This window comes from Anopheles stephensi, chromosome 2 (genome assembly GCF_013141755.1).
Source record: "Anopheles stephensi strain Indian chromosome 2, UCI_ANSTEP_V1.0, whole genome shotgun sequence".
Taxonomy (NCBI): Eukaryota; Metazoa; Arthropoda; class Insecta; order Diptera; family Culicidae; genus Anopheles; species Anopheles stephensi.
This window is the reverse complement of record NC_050202.1, coordinates 67,520,644-67,531,868: the sequence shown is the minus strand read 5'-3', so window position 1 is coordinate 67,531,868 and position 11,225 is coordinate 67,520,644. Positions and strand designations below refer to the sequence as shown.

Here is an 11,225-nt window from a genome sequence, read left to right as displayed (position 1 = left end):
TATGTTTAGTGCAGGGTTTTTGCTTGGAATAATGTGAAGTACATATGTCATTTCGGGATCGATTGTAATGTGGTTTAATGTCGGCTAAAGTCTTAATAGATGCCCCCCCCCTCCCCCCCACTTACGGGCACTAATCTTTGCAAACAATTTTTAACACTTTTGCTTAATTTTTCCTAAATTTAAGGTAACTCAGTAGCGAAAAGTGAGTGCCTTGAGTGGTGGTGGGGGGGGGGGGGGGGGGGGGGTTTCATACATTCAGTCTTCAGCCTTAATTTCTAACGTTTTGGCCCATTTTTTCCCCGAATGATTATTTGATTGGTAAAACCCTGTAGTTAATCTGGTCGTAATTACTGGACTGGGAAAAGCTCTAATCGTGTGTCCTGTCTCAGCCAGGTAGGCTTATCGGATCCAACTTTCAGGGCGGGGGGGATGGTTTAAAGCAGATAAAATTCTTCCGATTCGGGTATTTAAGAACCACCGAACGGTGCGATCAGGCTTCACAGTGTCCCGTGTAACGTGGAAAGAAATACTTACATACGTATGATGAGAAGTGTCGTGTACAGTGTGTTGGCTGTTGTACTGCTGCTGGCTGTGACGCAAACCGCAGGGCAGATTCATCCCGACATCATCGAGGATGCCCATCTAGATTCGGTAGGTCGGCTGTAGAGTGGTTAGGAAGCTGAGCTGAGTGTATTAATTCCTGTTTTACGATTGCTTTCAGATTGGTCTGTTGCGCAAATATGGATACCCCGCCGAGGAACACATAGTCGAAACGGACGATGGCTATCTGCTCGGTGTGCATCGCTGCCCGGGCAGTCCACTTTCGCCACCGGCTCCGGGAAAACCGGTCGTGCTGCTGCAGCACGGTATGCTGAGCTCCTCGGCCGACTACATCCTGATGGGACCGGGCACCAGCCTGGCGTACATGCTGGCCGATGCTGGGTACGATGTGTGGATGGGCAACGCACGTGGCAATCGATACTCGCGTCGCCACCGGTTCCGCAGCAACGAAACGCAAACGTTCTGGGACTTTTCCTGGCATGAGGTCGGCAGCATCGACATCCCGAATGTGATCGACTACATCCTGATACGTACGGGTCAGCAATCGCTGCAGTACGTCGGCCATTCGCAGGGTACCACCGCGTACTGGGTGATGATGTCACAGCACCCGTACTACAACCGGCGGGTCAAGAGCATGCACGCGCTGGCACCGGCCGCCTACATGCATAACACGCGCAGTCGGTATGTACTCTTCCTGGCCACGTTCCTCTACACGACCGAGCTGATGCTGCAGATGATGGGTACCTGGTGGTTTGAGCCGACCAATGAGATGAACATTCAGGGTGGTTTGCAGAACTGCCATGATGGTGCACCGTTCCAGGACATGTGCACAATCAACACGTTCCTGATTGCTGGCTTTAACACGGAGGAGGTTAACTCGGTAAGTTTGGGTTTGGATCTGTTTTGAGCCGGGTGTGTGTGGGTGTGTGTTAACCTCCCTTCGTTTCTACCCTTTTTCCAGACGATGTTGCCCGTTATCCACGCACATTCGCCAGCCGGAGCTTCGACGATGCAGATGATTCATCACGCCCAAACGATCCGATCACGCATCTTCCGGCAGTACGATCACGGAGCGATGAACATGATCCGGTACGGACAGCTCACACCACCGGTGTACAATCTGGCCAATGTGCAGGCACCGACACTGTTTTACCACAGCACGAACGATTGGATGGCTACACCGGCTGACGTGGAGCTTCTGTACCGCGAGCTACCGAACGTGGTGAAGCGTTACCTCGTGCCGTTGCCAGCCTTCAACCATCTTGATTTTGTGTGGGCCATTAACGTACGCTCACTGCTGTACGATGAACTGCTGGCCGATCTGAAGGCGTACGTGTAAGGATTGGAAGGACGTCGCATCCCGAAAACCCCTTAGCTACGAACCCACCACAAGAGACTGTTAACCGTTAAAAAATGCATTTTTTTATAGTCAACAACGGCTTGGCCGTACTGCGAAAAAATATACATTTCGAATGTAATAAACTAGTTTAGTAAAGACATGCTTTAAGCAATGGAATTTCGATTGGATTTTTTTCTCACAAGTCGTGAAGTAATCGTTTGGGAAATTTGAGCAAACTGCGCCATATCATCATGAGCTAGACGTTGCGCACCGACCCGATAATGCTCGTGTTTTCGTACATACGCTAAACGTTTCGATTGATTTAGCGTAAACCTCCTCGCAGGCAAGACCCCCACGGGAAAGACGTCAACGTGACTTAATGCTTTAAGCCAACTGTTTAACTTGCGTTATGATAAGATTAAGAAAAATCGCAATGTACGATGACGGTGAATGAGTGTGTCGCGTGTGTGTAAATTTGATTTACGGGGACATTTTTAATCCATGTTTCGATGTTTCTTAAGGTGGGCTTGGTCTCTCGCCTATCTGTTTTCGTTAGTCTTTTGGGAATACCGTGTAGAGTGCATCTTGAAGTTAAATAACTCTCTTCATGTTGTTTTATCAAGCTTGTTAGGGGTGGATAGGTTGCTCATGTCCTTTTTAATCGATCGAAACTTCCTAGATTTATAAAAGTATGTATGTCCAACGACAAAAGTCATATAGCGCAGGATGCACTTCTTTGGGCTTCATTAGAGAAGCTCATCTATCCGTACAGTTATTTGGGGCCTAAAGACAGACGTGTTTGCTTTGCTTTCACACTTTGTTCACAGACAACATCGAGCATAGTTTAGAGAAATATTGCTCTTGTGAGGAAAGAGCGAGGAGGATCGAGGATATTGGTCCCGTCGAGTAATTACGCTGTTATCTCAATTCTCGAGATCAGTCACTATACATTGAAACACACCCTAAGCCAGACGTGTCAAACACGCGGCTCGCGGGCCAGATGCGACTCTCCAGTCCGTGCAATCCGGGCCACAAAGGAATGTTGAAGTATTCGACTAATGGGAATTTTTCTAAAGAAATTTTGTCCTAGCAACTTTGATAGTTGATTGCGACCTGATAGTAGAGATTTCTAGAGGAAAATTAGATTGTACAGTATATATTTTCATTTTTTTAGTATTCTCCTAAGTTTTCAAACCCGGTAGTAGGTACGTCAGCGGCGCCTGTCTTCACACGACAGGACCGGGGCTCAAATCCCATCTGGACCGTTCCCTCATAGTGAGGACTGATTATCCAACTATGCGGCATCAATAAATCTAGTAAGCTAGAAATGGCAGGCATGACCTAAGAGGACGTTAAGTCAAGAAAGAAGAAGAAGAAGACTTCAATCCCTAAGTGGCCTTGGCCTACCATTTACTAGTGTCCTTCACTTAGCTTACCTGTAGCTGGATTGTCAAATTTGGTTGAGTTCATCAACTGAGATACATGACTGGATGAAAAGGTGCGTTTCTGAGTAAAGACCAACCAACATGAGGTTCCCAAAAAGCCTTTGAGTCTCTTCTTCTTCTTCGGTGGCACTACAACCTCGAAAGGTCTCCGCCTGCCATTTCTGGCTTTCTGTGACTTGATTTTACCCGTAACATGACGTAACATTTACCCGTTAAAATGTTCGTCAACGAGATTGAACTAGAGTCATGTAACGCTTGATGTTCAAAATGTACGTCACCGGTCAAAATGAGTTGGACATCACCTACGCTAAGCTATTAACGAGCAGTCATTACTATCAATCACATCCCATTGATTAACTCGGATACGTTTTATATTCAGCTGACAGAGGCGCGCGCGCGCGTTGCAATTCCCGCAAGAGCAGCGAAAAGCACATTGTTATCGGCCGAATAGAATGCACTGCCACAAACAAACAGCATGCGGTTTCGGAAGCGTTCGGTCGCCATCGGTGCATTGCGCGTTGCATTGCGCGTTGCATCGCCGTACGTAATTGAGTGCGGCACGTTCTACCTACCGCGCTGTATGCACCTCTAGTAACGGTAGGGATGGGTAGTAGCATGCCCATCACATACACCCACTCGGACTGTCGGAAGCTGTCGGGTCGTGTCGGCCACACGACCCGCACACAGTCACACCGAAGGGTTGTACCTCGAATGCATCGCAGCGTGCGTGCTGTTGGGCCGGGGTAACGCGATTGCAACGCTGAATGCATTTGAATCCTCTTCGCGTGGACGGTACAGTTCTTGGTGCCTGGTACGCGCACATCGCAAAAATCGTTCCCTGGGGTGCGATTAGCAGTTAGTAGCTGACAAACGGCATTGATTCGTCCGCTTACTAACGAATAGGGCAACAGGTGGTTTCGGGTAAAAACGCCCCATAGACACACATACAAACACACTCCATAGTAAAACAATTCTTCCCCAATGCGCGAGCAGCAGCATCGGTGGCAGGTTGCCGTTTGGTTTGTTTGCTGGAGCATGTTTTTGAGTTTTGTTTTGGAACAGGAGCACAACATCGGTGCCCGTGCGGTGCGGAAAACTCGGGACTACCGGTGCTACCTTCCGGGACGCGTGCGATCCCGATAGCTGCACTCGCCCGGAAGACACACCTTGTGAGCGGTTGCTTGACTCTCGAAAGGGTCGAAAGGACGCTGGTTTTTTTGTTGGGCAAATGGGTTGTGCAAAATTGAAAAAACAAAACCGTAAGTGCAATAAACAGTTGCAACTTGCATTATCGCAACCCGTCCTTATTACTCTCACTGGCTCCCTGGTGGCGACCAGGCGGCGCCATAAGCAGCGAACGACATTATAATAAATGCATTCCCGCTTTTTGGTGGTTAGAGTGTCATTGCTGCTGCTGCTGCGACGGATTTTTTCGGAAGTTAGACCGGCAGGCGGCCGCCTGATTAAAAGATGCCAATTTGGGCCGGAAAAATTGGTGGAGAAAAAATAAACAACGGTAACGATTAAGATAATGCTAATTAAATAATAAACGGCTACGACGACGACGACGGTGTAAGGCGATAGGATACGTATGGGACAATTTTGCCATCATTCCCCAAAACGACTCATTAATTTCGTCGATTCACCGGCACCGATGCGCACCAAGAGGCAGCAACGCCGCTTTTTCGGGCGATGCACAATCGCACTTACGCTTTGTCTCTTTCGGGGGGGTGCCGTCATATGCTGTGGATGCTGGTGCAACTGTTGCCGGTCGTTATGTGATACATATGATTTTAATTAGCGAACTCGTGTTTTCAGGGGGGAGCCGTGTGCGACCGGGTCGTGCCTTTCCTTCCATTGATTGTTGTTTGTGTGAGTGCATAATTGGGTGAGAATAAGGATCCGGCTGTGGTCGAGCGGGGAAAAGCATGCGCGATAATGCAAAAGGTTTTCCTACCTTCGTGTCGGACCGGGGTGAGAAAAAGAAGGGAGTGTGGAGGAGAGTACGGGGTCGTGTGTCAATGGGCAATGCGTTTTTGTGATTGCTGTACAAAATGAGTGCACAGTGTTGGTTTTATATTGGCGGAATTGATTTAATTTCTTTTTCTTTCCGCAAGGCACGGTTCGGTTGGGCTGATAGCGTAATTTGTATTTGGTAGGATTAAGAGAATTCATTGTAAAGGTTTTTATAATTTAAAACTGCTCAAAATTTATAAAATTATTTTATTTATAATTTATATTAAATACTTTAAAACAAGCATTTTTGTGAACCATTCCAGGTTGGATTTTTTGGAGCCACACTCAAGAAGAACCTTTTCTAACTTGGAAAGTTCAATGTGTTAACAAACAATTTTTTTTATCTGTAATTAGTATTATTCTAACACGGTAGGCAGAATACCTTAGGCAGGCTCGACCACGTCTGTTGGTCTAGTCCTCTCAAGTCCTCATTTCCCTTCGTAATAATAAAATTTCCATCGTCCATCTGTGAGAATGAGCGTATCGTAGAAAGGATCTGATCGAAATTTTAACTCTGATTTAAAAGTGTTGTTCAGTTGAAAGTTGCTAATTTTTGTGCCGAGTTTTTTTTTCAAATGTTTCTTTAACGATTATGATGTTAACGTTTAATTTGGTTTTCTCATTTCAAAATCAAAAACAATCAAAATCGGGCAAAATCAAGTCACAGTTTTCTCATTTCAAAATCAAAAACAATCAAAAGCGGGCAAAATCAAGTCACAGAAAGCCAGAAATGGCAGGCCGAGACTTTTCAAGGTTGTAGGTGCCAAGGAAGACGAAGAAACGGTTCTGTGAAACTAATATTGACTTATTTCAGAACACATAAATTTTTTTTTTCGATTTCCACATCGAACAAGAATTGCGCAAAAAAGCAATCCTCCTAAACAATTAATTGTGACAAAAGTACTACCAGGCGCTCCTGCTACGGTTCAAACATGAATCGAGGATATTCTTCTGCGTGGACACCTGAATCCCTGGGGACTGTCCCTCTTGCTGTTCTTGGACTGTTTATTTATACCAACGCAAACTAAATTGCTAGTATAAATTTTTTTAGTATTTTATGGTCTATTTTTATAATATACTTACTAAATATTGGCGACTGAGGAGTTTTTTGGAAGAAAAAAGAATTCCTGAACATATTTCTATGTTAGCGTCAGAAAGTGGAATCCTTTCAAAGGTTGCAATCTCCTGTGCGTATGTTAGCGTTTTAACTGATGCTATGATGCTACTATTTTAATTATACAGCCGTGTGCTATTTTTTTAGTAAACTTTTTATTACATTCAAGAGCAGCAAAATAAAGAGCTGATGATTGTAAAGAAGGAACTAGAGATCCTACTCTATGAATCATATAATATTTCTATTTGCAGCACTGTGTAGCGCATTTCGCGAGAGTATAACAAATGACGTGCTATAGGTCTACTGTGGATTGCAATCATAACTGACATCATCCACCGTCTTTATTGGTTTTTCCTATGCCACAGATCTATTCCACTATCTGAGTCCAGTACTAAGAACCGAGTTGTAAGGGACGTTAGCTGGATCCTGCTTTTCTGATTATTTTGAGTCGCAGTGTAGTTTCCTAGAATAGAAGCGTAGAATAATTAACAAACATTCCGTTGTGTTCTACGCAAGAATCGCATCGGTGTATGAATATCAATCGGCTTTTCGTAGGTTTATTTTAATTTTTCAAACCCTATTTTTTGTATCTTAGGTAGTTAGGTGTTTTTTACTTAGAAAATCAACATTTCAATTTCTCATAAATCCACCCCGACTCAAAACCACCTACGCATTACATGTGTGGCATTCCATTACATGCTGGTAAAGTACGACACCCAATGTCCGAATGTTACCCGCCAATGGTACGTCCGAGCTCTCGTGCATGTACCGTTGCAGAGTCGAATGCAAAATGCCTGCAATGCATGATGCCCTAAAAAAACGAACCCAATTCGTTGTCATTCGAATGTCCACCCGAATGGTTACGGTGCCCAAAATTTGCATCCGAACGCTAATTAATTTGTTTTATTCGTGTTCACTTATTATTGAATTGAACGGTTTTCGGTCCAGCCAGTGCACGCACACACCATTGTATCGTTTCGCGGACCGAGATGCAGTTCCCTGCGGTGGATAGCGCGCCCGGTCGATTGGTACGGCCACCAGGAAGAGGACACCCATTGCATAATTGATTGTGTGCTCATTTTCCCGCCAAACACCGTTTCGGTACTGTCATCGAGCCGCGACGGGGTTGTGGTGGGTGCGCACATAATTGCATGCACCGGCCGGTCGGGTTGGTCTGTCGTTTTGTGTAACGAATTTTCTTCCCCTACACGTGTACCTTGGCGGCGGCACTCGAACGATGGTGGGAGTCATTTACGTGTGCATCTTTGCGTTCCCCGGACGAAGGCCCAACATTTGGTGCTGCCGTATGATGTGCTGCCGGTGAACGCATAAGATCGGGGTGCCTCCAAAAAACGACGCATCCTTTCCGATGTTTGCTTTATGCGATCTGTGTAAGTAGCGCGTAAGTGCGTTTTTTTTGTCTTCCATTTTTTTATCAACGTCAAGCACTTTCTAAGATTGCAGTTCTCGGTGGCGGCCGGTTTTGTGTGGGGAGGTCGTTAATGCAGACTGGGCGGTGAGCGCGAGATGCGTCTGTGATTCTGGGTGGTAAATGATGATTTTTTTGTAAAAACCATCGTCGTAAGATGCTTTCGAATGCCGTCGGTTTTTCGTCGAGGAACAGGAGCGCAGCCATCGGGGACGGTTGCATTCAAGGGTGCTAACGCTGCCCGGATGCAGTTGCGCAAATGCTCGATGCAATTTTGCAGCAGCTTTCTATTCTGTGGCCTTTAAATATTGGGGTATTGAGGATTTCAATCAAAAAAATTATCTTGCAATAATTAAACAAAATTTAAATTCCCTTTTTTAACGTTCCACGATGTTATATTAGTGAGTAAAAATTTCCTAAATTTCCAAGAATATTACATATAATCACATCAATTTCAAAGCGATTCCATTAAATTTTCAGGCAAAATCCCGCGATAGATAACTCCCTTAAAGTAGCCTCTCGGATGCACTTGGTTGATTGGCGCGCTGCATTCTTGCTCCCCCATTCAAACCAGCTGCAGCGATGAATCGAAACGCGCATGTCCACAATACGGTTGGTGAGGAAAACAGACACACATATACACACACACACACTAGTCCGGTGTGTGTTTTCAATGGGTGGGCCACTATCAGTCCCATTCTGCGAGATCAATTTCTCCCAAAACCGTTGTTAAACGGATGTCTCATCAGACGATTGGCCGCTGTCCGTTGCGCTGTTCGGGCAGACCAAATAAACCACGGTTGAATGTCCTTTGGCTGTAAGCTGCCCGGTGATTGTAAATCACACTGGCATGAGGGTGATGATGGTATTTGGACTCTGCACGTTCGGTTGGCTCTGCTTACGCCAGTGATCATTTCACTCGCTTTCGACCAGGCTGGCAGGAGTTTGTGCGCGAAAGATAATCAGTAAGAGGAGCACGCGATTCATTGAAGCGGCGTAACAACCGCTCATTGTTCGTTTGCTGTGGTCAAGCGCCTGATAACGGGTGGGTAATGGGGATGAGGCAGTGGTCTATGCGATGCATTGTGAATAGGTGCTTTTAAGTAATTTTTTAGCACTTATGGCTGTTATAGTGAATACAATTCTACATTAAATTTATAGTAATTCTAGCTAAAACTTTACAATAAACTTCCTTTTTCCCTCTGCAATTTATCCTGAAAATGTACACAACTATCAAAGGTAAACGGTACCCCCAAACTACTTGTACAAGACCACAGCCCCATTAATTTCTACGCACGCATGCATGCTTTCATTTTGCTCTCATCCCCTTTCCACAAACCGGCGTCAAAGCCGTTGGGTGGTCACTTTTCGGGTGGCTACCGAAAAATCCTGCCCGCCTGGTATTATGACAGACGAAAATTTATCGCCGCTTCCGAAAGGTCGTCACGCTAACGTTTCGTTGGTTGCGTTGGTCTGTGTGAGTGCGCGTCCGTTCTGCAGCACAAGGGGGTAGTGTTCGTCAGCCCCCATTGGAAGGGGTGTGTACTAACGAGGCCACCCTTCGTATTTTATTGCCAGACGGCAACACGGATGTGTTTGAGTGGGCAAGATGAAAGAGAATTGATGAAGTGTAAAACGGTATGGGCTTCGCTCGTTTCCTTCCTAAAGGGAAACGTAATGAAGTTACTCGGATTTGTACCATTGTCCATTGTGAAATTGCTTAAGGATTCACAATCTTAACAATACTTAATTAAGTTTTCTTTTGTTTTAACTGTTAATAATATTGTTAGAATTATTTTTGACAAAAAGACGGACTCTAAAGCATATTTCCTCCTGTACAACCGTCTAATCCAGTTGACTCACACCCGTCACAGGATGCTGTCGGTTCGCTCACTATCATTCATTAGCTCTTCCTGCCTTTACTCAACTCAGACCATCACCATGCTTGACCATCCGGACAGCCAACGCATCAAAGGAAGCGGGAAGATACAGCGCATCCGCCGTAGCATTTCCCGCTTGCTCGCTAAGGATTTTCCTTCACTCCCCTCCGGAAGGACAAGAAATTTTCCCGAACACATCCCACCGGAAGAACCAGGGTTTGCAGCACACAGAGTAATTAAAGCAGTTCGTGACCGTGTTGGGGTGGCGGGGGGGAGGGTGGGGGCACTTTCGTGCGTATGTCTGCGTGTGTTCTTCTTTTCTCCCTAAACCAGTGGGTGAATGTTGCTGCGCTGCTACCTGCTACACGATCCTGGTCACCGGGGAAAATTCGAGCTTAATGAGTGAAAATGAGCCTGTTTTTTGGGCCGAAATCCGGCAGGCCTCTTAATTAAACACGCTTCGTGTTTTAATTAGTGATTCCACTTGTACTAAAACGGTTGGAAAATGAGAACGAATGCTTCGTGTCTAGTGCGGGATGGATACGCGGAAGAAAGCGTTTAATAAGGGAAAGAGGGAGAGACAGAGATGGAGCGCGTATCGTTCATGTTTCGTGGCTTTGTAGTTTACTTCCCGGGAACGTTAATTGGACGGAGCCGGATCTGCCCTTTGATGCTCCCGTTCAGCAGCAAGTACAGTACAGAAAGAGCAAGTACAGCAAACTATTTCAAGTCGAAATTCGTAATGAAGCAAATATTGCAAAAAAATAATTTTCTTTATCTCGCCCTTTTGAAAAAAAAGTGCATTAGTTTCGGCCGATAAGCCATTAATAGCTTGCGGTATAGCTCATTACAGCACAATATCATTCAAGGTTAATTGATAAGGTGTTTCGCGTTACCTCACTCGAGTGCCCATGGTACGAGAAGTTGTGTGACGCTTTGAGTTTACTTACGTTTGATTGCACTTTTCCTTAAAGTGAAGTGCGGTAGACATAGCTAAATTGGTAAGCCTCTCACACATGTTTCTTTGCGGAGGGAACCACCACCCGATTGCGATGTTTGCTGAGCTTACAAGGGTTGAGATTGAACGTGACAAATATGATCACTATTTAACGTTTGAGGGTGAAAGCGACGCGGTTTCGATGAAATAAAAATCTGTTGATGGAAATAAATGGCTTACCGTGAATTACATTATTGTTGGCTTAATAAACGGCTCATGAAACATTTATGCTATTAGAAATTGGAGTTTACAATACCTTTGAAAAAATCATATCAACATAAGTTTTTCAAAATTGTATCTTTCTTTCGATTACTATCATTAGTATTTGGTAGTATTCACGAAAGTAAGTAAAGAAGTAAGAGTATGCGTGAACTTAATTGGGCCCTTATCTAAACGACCTGATATTAGTTAAAGATATTTGAGGCTCAATTGGAAACTTTGTAG

At 45.1% G+C, this 11,225-nt stretch overlaps 1 protein-coding gene across 1 annotated transcript; it reads left to right on the top strand.

The window, feature by feature from the left end:
* The first annotated feature begins 485 nt into the window (after positions 1-485).
* On the top strand, positions 486-2,077 carry LOC118504419 (lipase 3-like). Its single transcript, XM_036038853.1, has 3 exons — positions 486-651; positions 722-1,441; positions 1,523-2,077. Exons 1-3 carry the CDS (start codon positions 541-543, stop codon positions 1,898-1,900), a joined length of 1,209 nt encoding a protein of 402 aa, XP_035894746.1. The 5' UTR covers positions 486-540; the 3' UTR covers positions 1,901-2,077.
* The last annotated feature ends 9,148 nt before the right edge of the window (positions 2,078-11,225 follow it).